Source organism: Arabidopsis lyrata (genome assembly GCF_000004255.2).
Source record: "Arabidopsis lyrata subsp. lyrata unplaced genomic scaffold ARALYscaffold_4, whole genome shotgun sequence".
Lineage (NCBI taxonomy): Eukaryota > Viridiplantae > Streptophyta > Magnoliopsida > Brassicales > Brassicaceae > Arabidopsis > Arabidopsis lyrata.
Window position 1 is genome coordinate 19,270,083 of NW_003302552.1, and position 23,770 is coordinate 19,293,852.

General features: G+C 37.6%; 6 protein-coding genes and 1 long non-coding RNA gene across 12 annotated transcripts; 2 read left to right on the forward strand and 5 right to left on the reverse strand.

The window, feature by feature from the left end:
* Positions 1–453: 453 nt before the first annotated feature.
* On the reverse strand, positions 454–1,448 carry LOC9315880. Of its 2 annotated transcripts, none has more exons than XR_002332869.1 (2): positions 1,249–1,448; positions 454–877 (listed from the first exon to the last, which is right to left on the reverse strand). It is a non-coding gene; the product is annotated as an uncharacterized LOC9315880 (long non-coding RNA). The 2 variants fall into 2 exon arrangements; XR_002332870.1 differs by lacking the exon at positions 1,249–1,448 and adding an exon at positions 964–1,010.
* A 1,222-nt stretch (positions 1,449–2,670) lies between these two features.
* On the reverse strand, positions 2,671–4,263 carry LOC9317737 (aspartic proteinase PCS1). The gene has a single exon (XM_021029834.1). The coding sequence runs from the start codon at positions 4,189–4,191 to the stop codon at positions 2,872–2,874; it is 1,320 nt and encodes a 439-aa protein (XP_020885493.1). The 5' UTR covers positions 4,192–4,263; the 3' UTR covers positions 2,671–2,871.
* Positions 4,264–7,540: 3,277 nt separating this feature from the next.
* Positions 7,541–9,768, reverse strand: LOC9317738 (probable E3 ubiquitin-protein ligase RHC2A). Its single transcript, XM_002881626.2, has 2 exons — positions 8,289–9,768; positions 7,541–7,821 (listed from the first exon to the last, which is right to left on the reverse strand). The coding sequence occupies exon 1, from the start codon at positions 9,515–9,517 to the stop codon at positions 8,318–8,320; it is 1,200 nt and encodes a 399-aa protein (XP_002881672.1). The 5' UTR covers positions 9,518–9,768; the 3' UTR covers positions 7,541–7,821; positions 8,289–8,317.
* Positions 9,769–10,153: 385 nt separating this feature from the next.
* On the forward strand, positions 10,154–11,366 carry LOC9317739 (succinate dehydrogenase assembly factor 1, mitochondrial). 3 transcript variants are annotated; one of them, XM_021028342.1, is made up of 2 exons: positions 10,154–10,244; positions 10,925–11,366. In XM_021028342.1, exon 2 carries the CDS (start codon positions 10,931–10,933, stop codon positions 11,201–11,203), a length of 273 nt encoding a protein of 90 aa, XP_020884001.1. In that variant the 5' UTR covers positions 10,154–10,244; positions 10,925–10,930; the 3' UTR covers positions 11,204–11,366. The 3 variants fall into 3 exon arrangements, with proteins under 3 accessions (XP_020884001.1, XP_020884003.1, XP_020884002.1); XM_021028344.1 differs by lacking the exon at positions 10,154–10,244 and adding an exon at positions 10,285–10,307; XM_021028343.1 differs by lacking the exon at positions 10,154–10,244 and adding an exon at positions 10,315–10,414.
* Positions 11,367–11,714: 348 nt separating this feature from the next.
* On the reverse strand, positions 11,715–14,782 carry LOC9315881 (ribulose bisphosphate carboxylase/oxygenase activase, chloroplastic). 2 transcript variants are annotated; one of them, XM_021028341.1, is made up of 7 exons: positions 14,380–14,782; positions 13,473–13,789; positions 13,279–13,384; positions 13,094–13,179; positions 12,530–13,002; positions 12,155–12,447; positions 11,715–12,031 (listed from the first exon to the last, which is right to left on the reverse strand). In XM_021028341.1, the coding sequence occupies exons 1-7, from the start codon at positions 14,422–14,424 to the stop codon at positions 12,011–12,013; spliced, it is 1,341 nt and encodes a 446-aa protein (XP_020884000.1). In that variant the 5' UTR covers positions 14,425–14,782; the 3' UTR covers positions 11,715–12,010. The 2 variants fall into 2 exon arrangements, with proteins under 2 accessions (XP_020884000.1, XP_020883999.1); XM_021028340.1 differs by having other exon boundaries at positions 12,166–12,447; positions 14,380–14,777.
* Positions 14,783–16,844: 2,062 nt separating this feature from the next.
* Positions 16,845–20,059, forward strand: LOC9317740 (protein HESO1). 2 transcript variants are annotated; one of them, XM_021027753.1, is made up of 9 exons: positions 16,845–16,951; positions 17,487–17,637; positions 17,901–18,065; positions 18,201–18,379; positions 18,472–18,567; positions 18,678–18,747; positions 18,845–18,975; positions 19,091–19,201; positions 19,309–20,059. In XM_021027753.1, exons 2-9 carry the CDS (start codon positions 17,499–17,501, stop codon positions 19,918–19,920), a joined length of 1,503 nt encoding a protein of 500 aa, XP_020883412.1. In that variant the 5' UTR covers positions 16,845–16,951; positions 17,487–17,498; the 3' UTR covers positions 19,921–20,059. The 2 variants fall into 2 exon arrangements, with proteins under 2 accessions (XP_020883412.1, XP_002879814.1); XM_002879768.2 differs by having other exon boundaries at positions 16,848–16,999.
* Positions 20,046–23,495, reverse strand: LOC9315882 (probable methyltransferase PMT11). The gene is made up of 9 exons (XM_002881628.2): positions 22,781–23,495; positions 22,522–22,671; positions 22,149–22,419; positions 21,883–21,993; positions 21,505–21,664; positions 21,023–21,280; positions 20,805–20,927; positions 20,527–20,604; positions 20,046–20,405 (listed from the first exon to the last, which is right to left on the reverse strand). The coding sequence occupies exons 1-9, from the start codon at positions 23,489–23,491 to the stop codon at positions 20,198–20,200; spliced, it is 2,070 nt and encodes a 689-aa protein (XP_002881674.1). The 5' UTR covers positions 23,492–23,495; the 3' UTR covers positions 20,046–20,197.
* Between the last annotated feature and the right edge of the window lie 275 nt (positions 23,496–23,770).

The following is a 23,770-nucleotide window of genomic DNA, read 5'->3' on the forward strand; positions in this document are numbered from 1 at the left end:
CTCACCATATATCTTGTTGCGATTTGTTATTTGTAAATGAGGAACGGATAGAATCATTATTGCTACGACAGTCAACAAATCAGGTTCAATGGCAAACATGCAAAGAGTAAGTGACGTTTGTATGCATGGACATAGATGAGTCGACATATCGTTTATCTATATTAATGTGAGACAAAATAGAAGTAGGTAATGAAAGGATCAATGAAAAGATTCAAAGAATCGATTTGTTTGGGGGTGATGTTATGGGTCTTTGATAGCGTCACATGAACAAATATGGATACCCACTAGCATATGGAATGACTTGGATCTCCTTGATATGCTTTGTCTCTTTATGTTACCTCCTTTTCTTTGTCTACATAATTAAAATAGACTAAAGTTCAAGAACTAAGAGCAACAACAATGGTTGAATCCTTAAAAGGATTCTTAAACATTTTATAATCTTACTTTATGCCATTTTTAAAGTTAAGAGTTTTTGATGAATCCTTACAAATTTATTTGTCCAATGGTGAGTCCTTAAGTAGGTTTCTTAAAACAAAAACTCAGATTATGAATCAATGTGAGTTAGGTTTAGGTAGGCATATCATCCACTTCACTTATAAGGGATTGCTTGAGGACAGACTGCTAATTCTCTGGCAACTTAAGCAGTACACTCTCTTCGAAATGCTTTGCTAAGAATGAGTCGAAAGCTAGGGAGGCTTGGGTTTAAATTAGGAGTGGCTGCTTCTTTCTCAACTGGTACATGCTTTGGTCTGTAAGTAAAGTTGAGATCTTTGTTGGCTGCAAGTGCCACAAGCTCTTTCTCTTCAAGGCCTTTAGTCCGTCCAAGGCTGCACCTATCTGGACCATGCTTTGCCAATGCATCTCTGAATTTCTTGATCTGAAAAAAAAAACAAATCAAGATCAAAACCAAACCTAACATGGTTGTAATTGGTTGTCTCATGTTATATGGTAATGAGAACCAACCGTGGCATTGGTACAGCTAAAGCTGCAATTAAAGTAAAACCTAAAAAAAAACACATGAACCCTACACCAAAATTTTCACAAATCCAAGAAATCAACAGCTCAAATTGAAAACACATGAACCCTACACCAAAATTTTCTCATCCAGTCATAATTCACTACAAAATTAAAGCAAAACCTTTAAAAAAAACGTTTCTTTCAACAATTAGCTCTCAAGATCTTTCTAATTAGGTTGCGCATGTAAAATTTGGGACAAACGAAAATGAAAACACTAGAAATCAAATTTACCTGAGCTGTGATGGATGACGATCGGAAGCTCCTTCTGAAGCTCTCGTCTTGAGCATCACCGAAAATGATCTGTTTTCCATGGAATTCATTTCTAAGAGGCTTTTGATTCTTCAGCTTCTGACAAGAGAAACTCTTTTTCAGACCGATCTCTCCCAAAATCGCCGTCGGAGATAACAAGGTGTGAGAGAGAGAGGCTCGAGAAAAATGAATTGGGAATTTTTTTTTCTTTTTCTCTGTTTACGAACCAATAAACGGTACCACGCCAGCGTCTCTTATGAGACCAAAAAACTCTAAAACAAGAAACGTTTCTTGGGTTTAAAACCAGTTTTGATTTAAATTTGGAGTTTTTTCTTTTAAGAAACTAGGCTTAGAGCTCTATAAGAGCCACCATTGCGGTTGCTCTAATAAAGAACTGGAAGAGACTTCTTCACACAATTTTAAGAAAACATTTCGATATGTAGAGACATCTGTTGAAATTAAATTTCAGTTGTACCCATTAGTTTAAGATGGTTTCTTTATGATTTTTTTTTTGTTTTCCACTTGTAAATAAATGTATCGCATATAGTATTGAGGTTTGACACAATGGCAGCGTAAGTTAGTACAAGTTCCATATCCTTGCCCGCTGGGATTTTTGCATACTTGGGCTTTTAACGGGTTCAGGCGAGGCTGGAGTTTTAAACCTATTTTCACATTCCTAGTGTTAATGACACTCTTTCTAGGACTTATGTGGGGATGTAACATTGCTACTTCTAACGATTGTCTATAACTTGATCATGGTGAATCTCACGGGAAAAGAAATGGACTCCGAGTACTGGTTCAAGCAAACTGATCGACCACATTCGGACTACAAGTGAGTTTAGAAACTTTAGTATAATTATTTTAGAGCAAAAGAAGATTGGAGCACCTCACATCAACCCGTCTCCAGCAAATCATGGGCTTAGCCCAATCATTCGTTTCACATAAAGCGTGATAATTGTATAATGAAGTCGAAGTGATCCGAGCCAAACTTCGATTTTTCTTTTGTTAGTTTTTCAGTATGGGCTTTGTCTTTGGTAGACAAACTTCTTCATATAGGCCAAATCTTGTTGTCAGGTTGGAGAAGTTGTAAGAATTACATGCGAGCCGGAGTTTGGTTTGGAAAGCATATAACAGAAGCTGTGTTGAGATGGTTTGGCATTTGGTTCGGTTCACTTTATTTTTTCAGTGGTTTCAATCGGTTTAGTATTTAAATTTCAATTCTTTTGTTTGTTTTTTTTATTCGATTTCGGTTAAAATTTTGATAAGGAATGATCATAAATAAATATAGATAAATGATAAGAAGTTTCATTTCAAAACGACACTTACATTGAAACATATAGAGTACTGTCTTAGAGAATTGACATGTTGTAGGACGCATGGCGACAATGATCCTTTCAAGTGGAGTTAGTTGCAAACCGAGGAAGGGCATTGAATTACTAAAATAACATGAAGATCTCCTATAATACACATTCTTACAAAATTCCCCACAAAAAAAAAAAAAAACTCCACGAACCACATCGTATAAAGCTATCCTTACAAAACTATATAAATGTATTTGGTCTAGAAAATATTCTCATTTTCCACATACGACTTAAACAAGTCCTATCAATCTCTTAATCCGAGCCGTTGACTAGCTAGATCACATCTAACGTTACCAGCGAAACCAACCCTTGATTTAGCTAAATCAAACTCCATCCACACGTTTTGCTGATGATGGTGACCTATAACAAATGCTTCTATTCCCAAAAGATCAGAGTTTCCAAATGTGAAGCAATACACTTCCTCTTTTCCTTCCGACCCGGCTCCGTTTACCCGGTACAACAGTTTCTGACCCGACACACTCATCTCCGCGCCACGGAACATTAAACTAATCACTGGTAAACCTGTGAAATTGGGCCGGGTTGACGATCCAACCCGGTAACATAGGTCCATTGTCCCTTGGAACACAAAATTCGGGTCGTCTACGATTCTGAGAACCGATTTGGTTTGCGCGATAAACTCGTTTTTTAAGGCTGTGTAAACCGGACCCATTAGGAACGTAAATTGTGTACCTGAATCAACCATCGTCTGACCGGCTCCGGTATGGTCCGGTACAAATACGGATTTCGGTAAAGAAAGTATCTTTGACCCGACCCGGATTCCTTCTAATTGGACCGTGTAAGCAACCCGGTCGAAATACGGTAATGGTGTCGTTTGGAGAACCAAAGGCGTGTATTGGATTGGACCCAGCCAGGAATAGGACGCGTCACCGAGAAGCAAAATACCGGAGGAATCTGAACCGGAGATGCAATACGAGAATTTTGAGAAACCTAGCTGGTTAACAAAAGATAAAGATCCCCGGTTCATTCCCATTAAACCGGTCGATTTAGCGTCTTCCTCTGAATCGGAGCTTAAACCTGAGTCCATACACCCGAATAACGTACCGGGTCGGGTCACAGACCCGATCACGAACGTGTCGTGAGCTAAGTTACCTTCAATTGAGGTAGCGTCAGCGTAGGAGATTGCCACGTGGCAGAAATGGGTCTTCGGATCGCATGAAGCGGGTATGGGTAAATCCCGGGTCCGGGTCCTGCAAATTGGTGATGAGCAAGGTACTGGTGAGTACGTAGAGGATGAAACCGGGTTAAAAACGGATCCTAAGTTTGGAGATTTCTTGCAGTGAAGCCATGAAAGCTCGCTTCCGGTGTCAAGAACCATCGAGATATTTTGCGGTGGAGAGCCGACGGCGAGAGTGACCGTGAGAGTAACATTGTGTCTGAATGAAAGCTTGTCTGAAGAAGACCGAGGAAGTTTCTGTGTTTTGAGAGAGAAGAGTAGTGTTTGATCTGAAGAAGATGTTTTGCATAACGTGAGAGGGAAAATGAGAAGTAGAATTGAGATTCGAAGAAACAAATTTGAAATAGATGATGATGACGAAGCCATCATTATAAGTCTAGACTCTTTGTTACATACTACACTACTTGACGTCTTTAAATATTGTCTCTTTTTTTTCTCTATATCTCTTAATTACGGATTGCCCGGTTTGTTTCGGTTTACTTTGAATTTTAGGTGAAAAATCTTCAGTTAACGTCTAAGCAATAATTCTAGTAGCAAGTCAAATCATTGACCAAACCACTTGGGAAACTAGAACTTATACATAATTTTGTCTCGACCTAATTACAAATATCATTTCATGAGATTATTAGGGTTTTTGTGTTGTCGAATTCATTTGACAAGTGAGTGTGAGTGGAGGAGTAGGTCTTTTTGGCCGTGTCATTGTGGTTTCTGTTTAGTCTCTGTAGTTCACATCAACTTTTTTTTCTACTTTCTTTGTGTTCCCACTTTCTCCGGGATCTCTCACATTTTTAAAATTTTTCTTTCTGTTTTAGGCAGATTTAATTTTACTTTTAATTTTCTAAATCATATCTACATTAGATTAATCGTAAGAGAGATATCGTGTAAAGTTCTATTTATTAAATTCAATAACCCACCTCAGGGATAAAAATAAGGATGGTTGGAGATTATAATTTGATTTTCTTTTGATAAAATGCATCATGTACTATGATTGCTATATACGAAAGCGTAACTTAGTTTAACAAAAAACAAGCAAGTTCATAATTTAAAGGATTGTTCTTTTTGTTTTTTGAATGATTTTGTTAATCTTTTAAGACCAATCTAGTTTGCAAAGTTGTTCCAGTAAGTATGATTATAATAGAGATTTGGTGATTTGACAAAAAGCACCTTCCTAATATAACTCACGACCGACATAGTAAATTTTACATATATGTAAATCTCTTTAATTTGTCTTACACTCTGACTTTATGATTAGTAGTAGTATTTGTTACCGTGAAAATATGCCATCCAAATTGCTACCAAACAACAAAGGGATCGCAGTAACATAGCGGGTAAAAAGTAGATTTTAGAATTTTTTTTTCGTTGTGTTTTGTTTTGTCATGTTTACATTCCATATGAATCTAAAAATACATTTAGAACAAAAAGTTTTCAGTTTAAGTTCTACCTCATTTGCGTCCCGATCAAGTAGTGTCTTATCCTGTCTCCGATGTTACTAATCACCTAACCTACATGCATTCGTATAAAGTCCTCAATTCTAAAATCATTTTCTTAATATAAAATTTTGAATGTAGAAAAAGTACTTCCAAAAAGTTTAAGATGGTCGTAACCTCACAGTAACACGTCAAACCGAGTCATGCTTGCCGTGTAGTATATTTAAGGTAAACGAAAGTTGAATTTTATATTGTAATTTTGCAGAGTTTGTCAAAGTTGGCGAAAGGTGGTGATGAAATCGACAAAAGATTTGTCAAATTGTGTGCTGGAGGCAACCCATTTCTAAGTCGTTCTCAATTCTCACCAACTCCTCCCTGTTGTGTTACCAAATAACTCCTTTTTCTTTCAACCAAGCACCAACAAATATATTTTTGGTCTTGGGGCAATGAGTCTCAACCAATGGAATTATAGAGTTACAGCTGCAAGGTGACATTTTAGCTACACTTAATCACAATTGATTTGAAGCTCTTGACAAAAAAACTCCAAACATGAAGGCAATGAACATTAAAGAAAACTACTTAATTGGGTAAAAGTTGTAAATTAAGTTAATATGTTATATAAGTATCAATCATTTTATTAAATGTGAGATTTCCATATACACTTATCAATAGTCCATCATGTTGATAAAGGCTAGTATAACACTCATGAACCAGAATAAGATCCCTAAATCAAAGCACAGTTTGTATTAACAACCTTTGTCGAAATTTTGAAAACGGCCTCGAGCATTAAATGTTGGGACTGTTTTTCTCAGGGTGATTGGATGTGATTATATGGACCAAGCCAATCTCGAGAATGTTTCTTATCATCTTTGTGGACGTCACTAATATCGTCCCGCCACTTGCAACCCGGAATGACAAACGGGTATATGACTATGCTCCTACAATTTTACACTACATTTTGGTGTTATCACGTTCGTGGAAAAACCAACACCAAGGATAACATAAAAACAAATTGAAGAAGTAAAGTCAATTCTGAATAAATGCGTTTATTTGTATTATTCGTATGTATTTTTTTCGTGGCAAGGCCAGACCATTGTGTATGGGGGACCCCAATCTTTCTGTTTGTAGTATTATGGTCTAATAAGATTGCCGTGAATAATCCAATATTTGATTATGAGTGTGAAAGTGATTGAAGCAAAACAATGAGTTACGAGTCTATGTGAACTAGTTTGTCCCGTTTACATCACTTGGCTCATAGGCTACTTGCAAATTAAAATTTGAATAATCTCCGAGTTTACCTTGGTGGTATGTTAATAATGTTATATAATATGTATGTGTGTTATATATGTAGGGTTCTGAATTTTCCTTGTGATACAACTATGACCATAACATGAAATATGGATCTATGTATGGGTGAATTGGTGAAATAACCAAAAAGTAAAGTAACATGTTTACTCCAAAATTGGGTCGATGACATAATGTAGTGTTTAACTATTGAAAATGCCTTTATAACATGTTATTTGAAACCGCATAGATCTAACATCACAATTTGTCGCATATATTTCATATAAAACAAGTTATATCATGGAATTTTATAAGAACAAAAAGAAACCAATACATAATATATTGGATATATTTCTATATTGAAAAAAAAAATCGAAGAACAGTCTATCTTAAAGAATAGTGCAATATTCTACTATTGTTTTTCTTCTTCTTCTTGATATTGTATTAATACATGCCATTTTAAAGAGTTGGGTGTTAAATACAATATTGTTATTTTTAGAGTCACATACAATATTGTTATTGTTATGTCACATACTCTAAAAATAGCTATCATAGTGTTGGGCTTAGAGTCACATACTCTAAGAATGTTATTTTACACACAAGGCCTCTCTCAGCGAAATTGACCAAAGGAGAGATGTGTTCAGTTCATGATTTTACGAGGCTTAACAAGGGTTTTGGAGGTGTTATAGCACGATGTAGAAGTGATTAGTGTTTTCTACCTTTTAGCCTAATGGTATCCACGTTGGATACGATCTGGACTTCCAATATGTGAGGTTGATGATAATATTATTGTCATATGACTCATGATCATACAAAACAAATTCTATCCGAAATTTTGTCTTAACTTAAGCAATCGAATTTCAGATCCCAAACTTTAATACGCAAATTCAAATCGCTAAGCATTTGGGTTTAGGTCATTTTTTCCTGCTGACGAAAAAGAAAGAAAAAAGGGTCATATTTTTTTCGTGCTATTGTTGATAAATGTTTATATTCAACGACCCAACAAATTACAGTTTCAACTTTCAATATTGTTATAAGAGTAAGAGTGCATTGACATAGGAGACATAAAAGGGCATAAACAAATCTATTAATGAAAAATAATGGCTAAGTTACAAAGACTGTCTCCGATAAACGACAGCAACATCAGATGCGTTGTATGAAACTCTATTATTGCTTTACTTTACGTTCTTGTAGTTATTGACCTCAAAATTAATTGGTGTCTTTACAAGATTCTTCTATAGCCTCTAGGTACGTATCTTTGGTTGAGTCTGCAGTTCCAAGATTATAACTGGACAAGATTGGCAAACATAATTCACTTTAGGTTTGAATACTAAAGATGTTATAATTTGAATACAGGGTAAGTAGATTGAAACCCATTTTCTTGGTTAGTATTAAGCTGCTTAACATTTGTATCACAATCCATATAGTACTCACGGTAACGATTTCTACAAATAGAACAACTATGAATCTCCTTCATGGTCCATTCTTCAATTTATCTACACCCTCACTAATCTAGTCATAGTAACGTATCTTTCCACTGAAAAATAACAACAAAACTCCAAATGTTCAAGAACAATTTCAACATCTAACTTCGTCACTATATCACCTAAACTTTTGTATCAATTTACTCGCATAGATTCAAATTTTGGGAATGAATATAATCATTACACTCAAATAAACAAAAACTTAATAAGGAACAAAGGAAAATTTTAAACAGAAGAAGAGTGTGTTGTTCTTTCGTGTTTAGATTTTTACCTTGAGAGAGGGGACGATAATTCTAGTAATCACGCTAGCCAATTTCGTCTCCTTGACGAAGACGACGCCGTACTAAACATAGAGAACGACCTGGTTCTACGGGTAACCCGAATTCTCGACCCGGACCCGGATGATGCAGCGGCAGCAGCTATGGATCCAGATGACCCACTAAAACACCCAAAAAGCCTCATGATCCGACCCGCAAACCCGCCACCTCTCTCTCTACTACCTCCATCTCTTCCTCCTCTTCTCGAACCCCAAGCTACTCTCCTCGGAAGTCTCTCATCGCCGAGTCTTCCACCGTCAACCTCCGTGTAAACCACCGGCATCATTCTATCACCTCCTCTCCAACCACCAGGGATTCTCCCTACCGCGAATCCTCCACCTGGTAACCTCCAAATCGTCAACCCCGCCGCGGAGTCTTCCTCTTCCTCTGCAGTAGCGGTAACAGTCAAAGCGGCACCGCTTGCGTCGGTGAGATCCTCCGCCGGTAGCTCATGACGGCAAACCGGACAAGAGTTTCGAATCGCAAGCCAAGGAAGGATACAATCAGGATGATAGATGTGATTACACGGCATCTCACGAGCAGATGATTGCAAAACGAAATTCTCTTTGCAAACAGCGCAATGAGATTGAGAATCCGATTCGAGATGAGTCAGATCGATTTCAATCAGAGGTAAAGCTTCAATGGCCGATTTAGAAGCCGGAGGATGTTCACAAGAACGATGAATCCGATTGGTGTTAAGCTCGATCTGAGAGATCTGATCTAACAAGCGATCAAATCCAGAACCTAACAAAAACTCAGTCATACTCGGTGGTAAAGGTCTAAGACCAGAATCAGTACCATCATCGTAATACATCTGAAAAGCAGATCGATCTAAACCTTCGGAAACATCAGAAGGAGCACCAGATCCACGGAGAACAATAACGGGATTAGGAGATCGATTGCTTCGGGTACGAGTAACGGTGGTAGGAGTGGGACTGTTCTCGGCGGTGGAAGCGTGCATAGAAGCGGAGGGGGTCGAAGAAGAAGAGGAGGAAGGAGGGAAGCGAGTGGGGCTGCGATGTTGAGTGGTGGTGGTGAGACGGTGGAAGGAATCGGAAGGTGTGAAATCGAGAGTTTCTTGGATGTGTTCGAGGAAACCACCGTCGCAATCAGGGCAAGAGAGAGAATCGGAAACCCAAACGAATCGGCTACAACTATAACACCAGTAAGATCCAGAAGCCATGGGAATAGGGATATGAAAGAGGGGAAAATGAGAAATCAAATCTTCAGGAAGAAGATGATTGGTAACAGCATCTGGAGGATTTGATTTGATTTGATTTGATTGACTTTTAATTTGAGGATAAACGGAGGAGGAGAAGAAGAAGAAGGGAGAGAAAGAAGGAGGAGGTGTTAACAAGAAGATTACAGAATTGGCTTATGCCCAACCGTCCATTTCGTGTGCTGTCACCACCTCCACCTCCTCCTCTTTTTCTTTTCATTGTTGGTAATTGATTAAACGTTTTTTTTTTCTTCTTCAAAACTGTTACTGCGAATTACTAACCATAATCCCCACTATTTAATAGGAATATTTGGATTATTTAGTTAAGTGGGTTTTGACTGTAAAAATGGTAAATCAAGAAGAAATTGATTTTTGGGCGTATTACTAAAGATGTGTTTATGTACAAAAAATAACGTATTTTATGTATTTTAAATACTGTAACAGCCTTTTTTTGAATAAAAAAACAAATTGTGCATGATTAACTGAATTAAAGACAAAAATGGTAATAAATTGAAATGTTGTTTAGTTTAAAGATGTCGTATGACAAAAATTGAATGTACAAGCCCATTCTGATCTCCAGAGATAAAAGCCCGTATTACAAGAGCCCATTAAATGTTCCTCATTAATTCCCTGAATCCCAGAGTTTCTTTTACTTGTTGGCTTGCTCTTTCGATTTTTGAGATATTTACAGGTACGCTTAATCTTCTTCTTCTTCTTCTTCCTGCATCTCTGTTCTAAAATCTTCCATCCGAAAGTCCGGTTTTCTCATAATCTCTCTCTAGTTGTAATCTATTTTAGGAAATGAAAATTATGCGAATATCTGTGAGATGAAATAGCCCGGATCTCGTTGAGCCAGATGCTGTAACAATTTTGATTACACAAGTTGTTTTTTCCATTTCGACATCTTCTCTGAGTTTGAGTAGTTTGCTGATGGAATTGGAAAATCTTTGTTGGTCACAATTTTGTCCTCTTTTGCTTATTCTCACCAGATTTTGAGTTGTCTTATTTCTTTTTCTAATTCAAAATCAGTTCCAGGAATTGCTTAGTGTGTCTCTCAGCTTCTGTTCAATGGCTCATCATCATATACGCTTAGCAAGTCTTGGGATATATTTTAGTTGTTGACAATATAAGATTTTTAATCACAATCTGAGGCCAACATTGTCTGTTTGCTTGAAGAACCCGTTCTCTTGTCGATTTCTGCGTTTAGTTCATCGCTATGCACTGCATGATTGTTGATTTGCGTAGCAAACTTTTATCTTATTGATTGTTTGTTCATCAGTCACTGCACTTCTTTAGCTCAAATGCTTGTTATGTGCTCAGTATATGACAATATTCTAAAATGAGCTTGTTTGGTTTACTCTTTTGTTAAAGAGGAAAATGGGAGCTTCCAAACTTTCTGGGATGCAAAAGCAAGTCTTGAGTCTCTACAGAGGATTTCTAAGAGCAGCTCGTTCTAGGCCAACAGAAGACAGGAAGAGAATAGAGATGATCGTGTCAACAGAATTCCGCCACAACTCTAAGGAGGTTGACCGTAAGAATTTCCAGTACATCGAGTATTTGCTTCGCTTAGGTACTAAACAGCTTGATCAACTCAAAAGCCCCGACATAGTTAGCCTCTCCTCGATCAAGGTTGTTACATCTAAAACCTGATACTTTATTTAGTATCACCCTTATAGCTTGTTGCTCTAGTGATCATAGATAACAAAGAGAGGAAATTGATTCGTTTTCCTCAAATTCTTACGTTGAGTTATGTATGTATGATGATGGATGTTTAAGAGCCAGCCATTATAAATAAAGAGAATTGTGATCACAATTGGAATATATATACACATTCACACAATTATGTGCATCTACTAATAGTCTAGAGACTGCAAACATTCAATATGTGAAGCAATGTATCGGATTTCTTCTTTGTAAGAATACCATGCAATAGTGTGGTGCTCTGAATGCGATGCAATTTCTGGCTTATATAGTTTGGTCATCGGTGTGGGCGTGGAACCGATATCCATAAGCTCGTCTGTTTTATCCGGATACGGCTTTTCCTATTTATATGTTCCAGAGATAGATGGATATATATCGCTTCACATCTAGAGTGTTGTTTCTATTTTGTTCTGTTTGGGCACAGATTTTGTTTACTTCAAATGTCTAAACATTAACAGAATGTGCAAAACTATGCATTGGAAGATGAAGAAATGTAGTTTATGACAAGGCAATTTTAAATTACCAATGTGTTGCACATGATCATAAAAAAAGAAGGAACAAAAGAGGACAAGACCCAATCCACAATTACACAAAAGGGAAAAAAATAACCAAAAGAGACAATAGGAGTAAAACAGCAAATTAATAAGCAGGATAATGTTGCTCAAAAGTTGTAGACACAGGTTCCATCGTCACTTCTAGCCGTTGGATCAAAGTTTTCAGCCACAGGATCAGTACACCCTTCAGGAACAGGCAGGTTTACTTGCTGGGCACCTTTTCCTGCAAGTCAAGTAAGTTTAACTTCAGAAAACCTAATTCCATTTTCTTCTTCTCTTTTATATTTTCATATCCCAAGGTTTAATCCCGTGGCCAACCAAACCAAAAAACAAAGGAGTTTCAAACCTCTGTTTTACCGTAGAAAGTTCCGCGGTCGATGGCGTCAGCGTTTGCGTCTCCCAACGCAGCCTGGCTGAGGTAAGTGTCGGCAAGTTGGACTCTCTTGACATTCTCTTGTTCCATCACAAGCATGTTTCCGTACTCCATAAGCTTCTCAAGAGTCATCTCGGGTTGCTCGAACACAGGAGGTCCTTCCCTTGAGTTCACCAACCTCTTTCCGATCTTCTCAACTCCAAGTCCCTCAACAAACTTCCTCACTTCATCATCGTACACTCTGGCCCTCAAAGCACCGAAGAAATCTGTCCACACGAAAAAATACAAATCAGATTCTGCCCGAGTTCCTATATAGACCAAGTTCAGGGTAGTCAGAATCTTTCTTACCGATAGATTGACCAGGGAACTGATCAACAAGTGTGACGATGTCTTCATCCTTGATCTTATCAGTTCTGAAGATACCCTTGCAGACACCAATACGGTCTTCACGGGTCGGGGCCCAGTAGAACTTCTCCATACGTCCATCACGGATGAGAGGAGCGTATAGGGTGGAGAAATCGTTACCCGTGACAATGATTGGGACACGTGCGTTCTCTTCCTTGTTGTACATTCCTGGGAGCTGGACGTTGGTTGGGTTATCAGCAATGTTCATGAGTGTTGCGTTGACCATCTGGTTGTTAACAGTGTACTGAGTAGTACCACCCATACGACCCGCACCAGCGTCAAGATCGTTGATGAAGAGACAACACATCTTTCCCTTCTTGATCATGTCAGCTGCCTCACGGTACCTCTGACGGATAAGCTTCGCTGGTTCTCCTGCGTTTCCGCTCTCCAGCTCTCCAGCACTCATCATGATTGGGCTGCAAAAAAGGTGTGAACGTTTTTTAGATTTTTTTTGATGAGAGCGAAACTGTAAGAGGGTCGAAATCGGAGTTTAGGAAATGGACTAACTTGATACCCATCTTGGCCATGACAAGCTCACACTGGAAGGATTTACCTTGACCTTTTCCTCCCCAAATACCCAAAATAAGTGGAACCTATGCAAGAAAAAAACAGAGCATTTCAAGATCAATAAAGTTGTGTAATAACTCAAGATTGCACCAAAAAATACTCAAAATAAAAACTCTAAACTATACCTTGATGTTAGGCAAAGTCAAGAAGTTCTTGGTGATGTGAACAACAAGCTTGTCCATGAAAGCAGGGGCAATGTAAAACCCATCCATCATGTTGTCCAAGTTGTACCTATTTCAAGAAGATAATGACAATTTGAAACCACAGAGTCTAAATATATATGGAACTAATGGGAGATGTAAAGAGATGCAAAACTTACTGCCTAAGGCCTTGGCTAATGTATTCATAGGAACTTAGGACAGCGTGGTGAGTTCCGGTTCCCATAGGAGCTTGGAAGACAGAGTCAACCAGACCCTTGCCTCTGGTGATGTCTTGTTGATCATCAGATGTGTCGTAGGCAAGACCCTTCCATCTGTCTCCATCGGTTTGTTTGTCTTCTTTCACAGCCAACACCTTGAATGATCCGTTGCTCTTCTTGTTGCTCTGTGCGAATCTCGACACAGTTACAACTTTCTTTCCCAAGAAGGTTGAAGCTGGGGCTGATGCAGCTCCTGATCCTGACCCGTTCAAGCTCAACTGCAACACACACACACACACACACACACACAAACAGTTCAAACACCAATCTTGAATTCAAGTTTGGTTCATATGGTTGAAGAACCGGTTTACAGACTATTCCTAAGGATAAAAAGTGTTCAATCCGGAACCGAACCGGTGAATAAGCTGAAGATTAAACCACAATTTAATTTGGTTCACGTAGTTCAAGACTTCAAGGTATATAGACCAAACTAAACAAAAAAAAATAAAGTGAAGCAAAAAATCTTTTAAAATCCTCCAAAACTCTACAGTTTCAGTTCAATTACTATACTTTCTACATCGATTTGAACAAATCTAGTAATCTATATATAGTTCCCAAAGTAGAGAATAAAAGAAGCATCAAAGTATCTTTAGATTTCCTAGTTAAAGTCCAGATTCTTCAGTTCTGTCAGAGAATCTCAAAGTGATTCAAAAGATCAAATTCTTGAGCTAAAATTTGTAAGAACCAAAGCTATTCAAGTGTCTAAACACAAGTGTAAGATAGTGTTAAAAGTAACATTAAAGCACTAATGAAATAGTGAATTATGTTAGGAGATCTCGTAACATAGTGTAAGGTGATTAAAGTGTACCGGAGCTCTGTTGATGGCACCGACGGTGGAAACTGCGGCGGCCATATCTCACGACTGCGACGAGTATGCGTCACGACACAAGAAGCTGAAGAGAGAATTTGATTGGAGTAAGAAGAAGAAGCTTTGAGAGATGTTGGTGTGTGCAAGAAATTAAGAGATTTATAAAGCGAGTGATCAACAACAATTCGTTATCTCTTCGTCCTCAAGGTTTAACTCTCTGATCGCCACACGATACGGATTGGCCAAGTTGCCACGTGGCGCCACGAGGAAGATGATTAGGAGAGTTCTGTTTTGATTGGTCCACGTGGAATATGTTTATGAGGTTGTCGTCAAATGGCTGATCTGTGCCCATGGATTTGTTTTTTTTTTCGAGTGAAGATTATAACATTATTTCTTACCACATATGCTTTGGAAAATCATTGTTGTTGCTTTTTTTTTTGAGGATTGAGGTAAGCCATTCATATGTGATCAAGATACGTCTACACTCTTCTTCATACGATAAAATTCCAAAATTTTGGATAATGACATTGCTTATTGATAACATTGTAAACTGATTGGACGAGAGAAATTGTCTTTGCTAATAGAATTGTATTTCTAATTTTATCATACCATACCTGGTTCGAGGTCCGGCCTTACCATATGGCAGAAGAAGCTCCAGCTTTATGCCACAAATAAATGTTAAAAAATTGAGGCCACACTTAGAGCTAAGTATATGTGATAATTTACTCAGGGATTATTGCATTCTTTTTGTCCATTTTTTTTTTCTCTCTCATATTGTTTTAGACTTTCAGTCATAATAATTTTCAATTCATAATAACTAAAAACATTTAAATGATTATCATTAACAACTTATCATAAAGATTGTTAATTTAAATATTATTTTACAAAACTAGAACATATTACGTAATTTACATAAGTGATTTTTCAAAAATGTCTTAACAATAAAGTGACTTATATAAAAAATTTCAATTAGTCATTTAATAATTACTAATATCACGTTTAAGAAATAAAATTTAGAATGTGCAATCGATAAAATTTGGTAAAAACAATATTATGCCACTTTTTGTTAATTTAGGCCGCTAAATCAATATGACCAGCCTGCATTGTTGGTTTAGATACAAAAGCATCAAGTATGTGGTTAACAAAATATCCATAGTTTAACAGAAATTCATATGAATTTACTTTCCAGGTAACGATCATAGTTTATTATTCCCTCAAAGTTACTATAAAAACAACTCATCTAACTATTCAAAAGCAATCGTCTTCTACTGCTACACTGAGCTATAATGTGAAACACTTCACTTGTCTTTGATCATTATTTTTCATCCGCATTACTTCAATATTTTCAGTTTTCTCAACCATTGTCTCTCATGACGAACAAGTCATCGCTAATAATGGACAAAACCAAATTTTAAGTTTAGGCTCCATTAGCTGCCGACGAAGCAATATGTACATGTTCTACATGCAAGACAAGAAAACAAAAATTACTGATATGATCTTATTTTATATTGAGGTTTTGAATACACCATACATGTTGAAGAACAAAACGACTGATAAAAATGTGATGGAGCTACTCTCACAGTCTAATGTTAACTGTATGTAGAAAATTTAATAAAAATTTGAGTGAGAGGTTTGATTCTTAATCAAATATCTATTCTTTAATATATATATATATATATATATATATATATATATTTCTAAGCTGAACGTAAAAAATATATTCTTTAAAAATGTAACAAATATATATTTCTAAGACGAACCGACGGATACCCGACGGATATGCCTCTCAGTTCTAAGGTGTTTTCTTGTAGTGAATTATTATAAGGATGTGCAGCTCATGTGCTATTTTTTATACACAAAATGTAAAAAAAATGATGGCTACACATACTGACATACATGAGATTTTTAACACATTGAGGTTAGATAATGAAGTAAAAGAGTTGAGGCTAAGATTGCATTAAAATATGAGACAATGTTTAGAGGAGGATAGAGATTTAACAAAAAGAAGAAAGATAACTAGCTTTTGTCATAGAAAAAAAAAACTTTTCTATGTGCAACCACATCAAAATCATAATTAAATAAGCATTGTCTAAAATGTTTTTTTTTGAATAAATGTAAAGAAAATTCATCAGTTTAATAACTAGGGTTTAAGAGATATTTAAAAATACTATAACTGTTAACATCATATTTTAGATGACTTGTTAAAATCTATGATCGAATATAGCATAAAAAATTTATATGTAAAACAAATTATCTCAAAATATTTGAGTGACTATCCCTTTAATTTATTGTTGCCCATTTGACAAATTAGCCTTTTTTCAAAAGTGTAAAAAAAAAAAGAAGTATTTTTTCAAATTTACTCTTTAAAATTTCTATAGTATAATGATTCTATTGGTCCGCTAAAAAGATGGTCACATCATTCATTAAAAATGAAATAAAGAAGTGTTTCCTTAGTCGCATTGAATAAAATAAAGTAAACCTTCCAAAGACTTTTCATTGTCTTTGCCTCCGAGCGCTAAAATTATCTGAGAGCAGTCTCAAGTTACGGATTGCTGATTTGGGAGAGAAAGAGGTAGAAAAACCCTAGATCGGAATTAGATTCTGGGTTCTTGGGATTAAGGTTTCTTCTTCTCTTTCGAATCATCTTCTTTTAAATCCAGTGGATGCGAAAACCCAGTACTCATGCTATACTGATTCTTTTATAAGGTTTTGGGTAGAGTTTTGATGATACAAAAATGTGGGCTATTGGGTCTAGAGAATGAAGAATTTGGTTTTTGTGACAAAGGTTGTTCCTTGGAGTAGTAAGTGAGAAAGATATCGGAAAAATTGAACCTTAGGAGTTGTTTATGCCAAGAATTTACTTTGATTGGAGATTGTGAAGTCTTGTTATAGTCTTTAGAAAAAGAAGACTCTTGATTTTGGTTATAGTGACAAAGTTTGTTCCTTTGTGGTGAAAAGTGGGCAAGATATCAAAAAAATGGAACCTTGACGTTTGTTTCGTGAGATTTTAAAATTTTACTTGATTGGAGATTGTGAAGTCTTTTTGTTATGGTTGCATAATGTTTTCTTTGAGATAACTTAGCCATGTGTGTTTGGTATTATTGTAGAAGAGCAAGACGATGAGTAGAAATCCTTTCCTGGATCCTACCCTTCAAGAAATTCTTCAAGTGATTAAACCCACACGAGCAGATTGGGATACGAGGATCAGAGTCATTGATCAGTTGCGTGACGTCTTACAAACCGTAGAATGCTTAAGAGGTGATGACTCTTGATGCACTGTTGTACTTCTCCCATTTTTCTTACTGTCTAGTAATGCCTTGAACCATACCAGCCATGGATGTGATTATGATATTGGATATGAAAGTGAGATATTCAGAGCTTTCAGTAAGGTAATCTCTGCTGGAATTGTAGTTGCAGAACAGTAGAAGTGGTTCATGTTACTTTTTCGCACTATTCTCGTTCTGTAAATAAATGATTTCATCTGATGCTTATAGCACATTGTCTGGTTCTGTGATTGTTAGGTGCTACTGTTCAACCATTTGGATCCTTTGTGTCAAATCTCTTCACACGATGGGGAGACTTAGATCTCTCTGTTGACTTATTCAGCGGTTCTTCCATCTTGTTCACTGGAAAGAAGCAGAAACAAACTTTACTCAGACATTTACTACGAGCACTGAGAGCGAGTGGTGATTCATTTAGCTTCTATGTTTTCTTTTTTTTTTGCTTTTCTCTTTGCTTCACTGGTGTTTATCTTATATACTACTTATGTATTTTTTTCATGTGGCGATTTGTCTCACTTCCATTATCATGCAAAAAAACAGGTCTATGGTACAAACTGCAATTTGTTATTCATGCGCGAGTTCCCATTCTGAAAGTCGTGAGCGGCCACCAGAGAATTGCTTGTGATATTTCTATTGATAACCTGGATGGGCTTTTGAAGAGCAGGTTCTTGTTCTGGATCAGTGAAATAGATGGGAGATTCCGCGACCTAGTTTTGCTAGTAAGTTAACATCCAAATAAAATCAGATTGTGTGTGTTTTAAAGGCTTAATTGATTCTAAACTTATCTATCTCGTGTATTCTGCATTTATAGGTGAAGGAATGGGCGAAAGCTCATAATATCAACGACTCAAAGAATGGGACTTTCAACTCTTACTCTCTCAGTTTGTTAGTCATCTTCCATCTTCAGGTAAGATAGCTGTTCTATATTCATAGATTCCGCTGCCTTCAGTTCAGCCTTCAGTTACTGCATCATTATAAACTATGGTGTCTTAAGATGTTCTATGTTGTTTGTTGCAGACTTGTGTACCTGCAATCTTGCCGCCTCTAAGAGTCATATATCCGAAGAGTGCGGTTGATGATCTGACAGGTACCTTCTATGAAAAGGTTTTGAAGCCAAACAACACAAAATTTATGAGTTTTTTTGGGTAAAGGGACAAAAGTTTTAGTAGCATGGTCTCTTGTAGGTGTACGAAAAACTGCAGAGGAAAGCATAGCGCAAGTTACTGCTGCTAATATTGCGAGATTTAAATTAAATACAGCAAAATCAGTCAATCGAAGCTCGCTCTCGGAGCTTTTGGTCTCGTTTTATGCAAAGGTGATTGATTTCTCATACATTGTAGCTTTAAATTTTTTGTTTCCCTTAATGATATCTATTAAAGTACTCTTGATAGAGATTAGTCTTTTGATTTTGCTGTGGCTGTATCTATCAGTTTTCAGACATAAACTTGAAGGCCCAAGAGCTCGGTGTTTGCCCATTTACTGGAAGATGGGAAAACATAAGCAGCAACACTACATGGCTGCCAAAGACATACTCACTCTTTGTAAGTCTCTTTCTCTTTCCTTCTCTTACCCTCTTGTTGAGTTATATTCATCTCTATGGCACCACGTGAGTCTCCCGGCTAAGGTGTGGGAATGGTGTGTGTTTCAGGTTGAAGATCCTTTTGAGCAGCCGGTGAACGCTGCAAGGAGTGTGAGCCGTAGAAATTTGGACAGAATAGCTCAAGTATTTCAGATTACATCGCGCCGTCTTGTCTCAGATTGTAACAGAAACTCCATCATTGGGGTTCTGACAGGGCAACACATTCAAGAGTCTTTGCATAGAACAATAAGCCTCCATAGTCAACAGCATGCAAACAGTATGCACAATGTCCGTAATCTGCATGGTCAGGCTAGGCATCAGAACCAGCAAATGCAGCAAAATTGGTCACAGAGCTACAATACCCAAAACCCACCATATTGGCCACCTCCAACACAATCCCGACCACAACAGAATTGGCCTCAGAACAACCTCAGGAATCTTCAGGGGCAACCACCTGTCCAAGGCCGAACTTGGCCTGTAATCACACAAACTCAAACGCAGCAGAAGAGTCAATACAAGAACGGGAACCGATCATTGAAAAATACATCTGCAGGTTCAAGTCAGAATCAGGGTCACATTGGTAAGCCATCAGGTCATATGAATGGTGTGAACTCTGCAAGACCTGCATCAAAAATTCCAAGCCAAGGTGGACAGATGTGGAGACCGAGACATGAGCAGTAGAATGAGTTGTGCAGACATGGTTCAGAGATACTCCTTCACATATTTTTGGATGATTTTGTATTCTGACCTTCGGGCTTTTTTCTATGGATCCATTTGTTACAATCAACAGATTTGCAATAGCAGAATGTTGTACTAAAAATTGAAGACTAAGTGAACCTTTACTCAGTAAAACACCACAATCACATTTACAGTTACATAAAGAAAAAAAGAAGAAAACTATAAGAGATATTACCAAACAATATATTGTGTTGACTAAAGTGCAGTAACTTGTCTGGTATTAAGCTCGAAGGAGACGCTTCTCGCATGTTAGAATCCTGTAACTTGCGTGAGGACCCTCGGATGTGTCACGCAGAGAAGTATGCCAACCCATAGCCTTTGTGATTTCTTGAATTTCATCCATAACATCAATTGAATCCCTAATGTATGCTCTTCCACCGGGTCTTAATATTCGGTCCATCTCTAATAATATGGTTGACATCTCACATCTGATACATTATTAATCATTATTCAGGCAAATGACAATTAGTTAAACTCAATTATAGGCACCAAAGGATCATAGATTAAGTTATTCAATCACTTTGAACTTGAGTTACAGATAATGCTTACCTTTTCCTCTCGATTGAGAAGAGTCCAGAGGCATGTAAGAAGTCATATGTCCGTGGGTATGTATCAAATGGTTCACACCTGAGGTAGAATGCATAACTTTTTAAACAAATATCCAGAGCCAGAGAATAAATCTTAGTTTACCTTAAGACACATAAACAGATGATTTCTTGTGTAAATCAAACATGAGCAGGGAAAAGAACAAGAGGAATCACTAATTTCCAAGTATAGGATTCAAAATTCTGATTTCATATGACAGATTCTAAGGAGAAAAGCAGTACCAATCATGCATAACTCCTAACAGTCCACGGTCATAAATGACAGGCAATGTGTTAGGCCCACTGACAGGAACCACACTTAGAACCCAGCAATCGAGTTTATGATCATTTAGTGCAGCTGCAAATCTGCCAAAGCCAAGGGAATCAAATGAAGAGAGATAAGCTAAGATACTGAGGTATAATACCGTCATAGTACCTAACAGAAAAATAATTTTTCATACCCGCCAAAGCCTGCTCTCATGTCCAAAACATTTCTTAGTTTCATCTTTTTCCATTTTAAGGCGCGAACATATCCTCCAATTATTTCATTCCAATATTTTGATTCTGCCTTGAATAGCTCTTTCCTAGCAATGTAGGAATCAAATTTTATCGTCTGCAGCCTATCAGGTGGAGTATGCAGGCGGGCAGGCCATAAGGGGACATTTCCTCCATATCCATTCTCAGGTATGCGACTGATGCAAGGTTTCAGATTTGTGTACCTAAAACAAAAACAAATTAACATGAGACATCAAAAGTGTGATCTTTTGCACACATTGTCACAGACAAGTTAACAGACAGACTAGATGCAATCAAACAAATTAAATTGAGATGCAACTCTGACAGCATATAGCATATATTATTCTGTTGTTATGCTTCCACATGCAGGTAGCAAGATATGTCCTTGTATCACAAACAAAGAAAACAGAAAATTTAGCAGCTGTACCAAACATTATCGGGGTCTTCAGATTCATCACAAAGAGGAGGTTTAGTCCCAGCCTCACGACTCAAATAACAGTCATTGTTGAAAGGCTTCTGCCAGATTGCAACGTATCCTTCCTTCTTTACCAATTTCCAGCAAAGGCTAGTAGTAAGATTCAGCATTTCTGGAAAACAAAATGTGAGTATAAGAAAGTAGACATATTGGCTAAATCAAAGTAACAAATAAAAAAACAAAAAACTCTCCCTATACCCACAGAGACAAACTGTGGTTAATTATAAAGCTACGTACCATGATCACTAACTCCAAAAAGTTTATTAAGAACAGAGAATTTTATTCACCCTGAATTACAGGCCTACTCAAAGCAAACTAAAAGGATCTTACCAGTCCATTGTTCTTCCAAAGCGGGTTCATGCTTATAAACAGGCTGTGCAGCCCAAGCAAAATATCCTCCAGCGCGCAGCATTCTATTGATCTCAAGGAGCAAAATTCCATCTTTATCACAAAGAATGACACAGCGTAAGTGAGAATTTTCTCTACAAGTAATAGAAGCTAGAGCATAGCTCACAAAGGGAGTTAAAACTACAGTAGGTGCAATCTTAATCTTTTTCTGCTGTATTAGGTGAAGAAAGCACACCAGAGAACCTTACCATCACGAGTCCAGTTGATTCTACATCTTGAACAATGAATAAGATCAAAAGCTTGGCTCGGATATAACAACCGCCTTGTCGCAAATGCTGCCGCCATAGCAGGCACACCACGCTCAAGAGCAAATTGAATTTGGTTCTCGTGGACATCTTTTGGTGCAACAGACAGTGTCAAGACATCGCGAGACAATAAATAAGCGCCAAAACTCGCCACACCACAACCAACATCCATAGCAACCCTAATATGCTTGCCAAACGTGATATCAGAAACCATCTGCAGACACAAATTCCAGACTCCAGAGCTCAACATCAGATGAAAAGATACATAGATAGGTGACGCGAAAAGCAAGAACTACTACTTGGAAAAAGGAGCAACCTTAGACATCTGGTCCAAGTACTGATCAGCCCCATGAATAAATTGTGTACCACCTCCAGGAAACTTGAACTTGTTCTTGTCTCGTGAAATCCAGTTCTGACCTCCTTTGTCTTCAACAAGCCGAGTATGCGGAACATTGCTAAACCATACCTATCCATAAGTAAATTCCAAAGACTACTTAAGCTAATCCTAAGACATGCTATCTAAATTTTCCAACCAAAATGCAAAACTCAACAAAAACTTACAAACAAAGGAGTACCTCGTCTCGGCTTTTAGGCCATGGAATCGGCTGACGATAACCTTTAGGAGGCGGAACCAAGCAATTCAAGCCTTTACCTTTCTCAGGACAATGACGCTCGAATCTCTCACCTCGCTCTGTAGATTTGAGCTTCTTTATCGCATCAGTATTATCCAAACAAGGTATATACTCTCTCATGCTCTCAGGACACATCCCAAATTTCTTAATTCTAACCCTAGCCTTAGAATCGCCGTCCCTTTTCGCTTCAACGATCTCCGTCTGATTCCCCCAATCTTCCACAGTATCACTCTCAACCTCACCCACCTCAAAATCGTCAGACATCACACCGTTCTCATCTACTATCCCAAAGCTCTTAACCGGACCAGGCGGAGGAGGAGAAGGAGGTGGAGGAGAAGGTGGAGGAGGAGGAGGATTAGCTTCCACCTTAACCACCGACGGAGGTTGCTGTTGTATTGTGGCGGGGATTTCGATCTCGGTATGATTAGTAGGAATTATCGCAGATAAATTGAAAACTCTGTTACTATTCGGTGAGACGGAGACCTCCGGGATCGAGCTACGGGAGGTGGAAGAGGAGAAGAAGACGAGCTGTTGGTAGCCATCGTCGGACCAATGCTTGCCTAAGTAGAAGAAAGCGACGGTGACGAAAACTAAGGCGGAGATCTTGATTAGAGTGGGGGATTTGAGGAGATCGCCATTAGGGAGAGGCTTCATTAGCAAGGTATTTTAAAGGTTTTTTACAAGTGTTTTGGCGGGAAAATTGGGAGATCACTTTTCCTCCCAAAAAATATTTTGTATTTTGTGGACCTAATTTTGTTTCAAATAAGGGTAAAATGGTCATTAAAAATTAAAAGAGGGCAAACTTAAAAATGGACTCTCAAAGGGGGCATTTTTGAAAAGGGGTATTGAAAAAGGGGCATTTTTAACAATTTCTCAAGTTTCTATACAAAAAGGCTCTTTAATTATTTGGATGTTTTGTTTATTTGTTAAGTT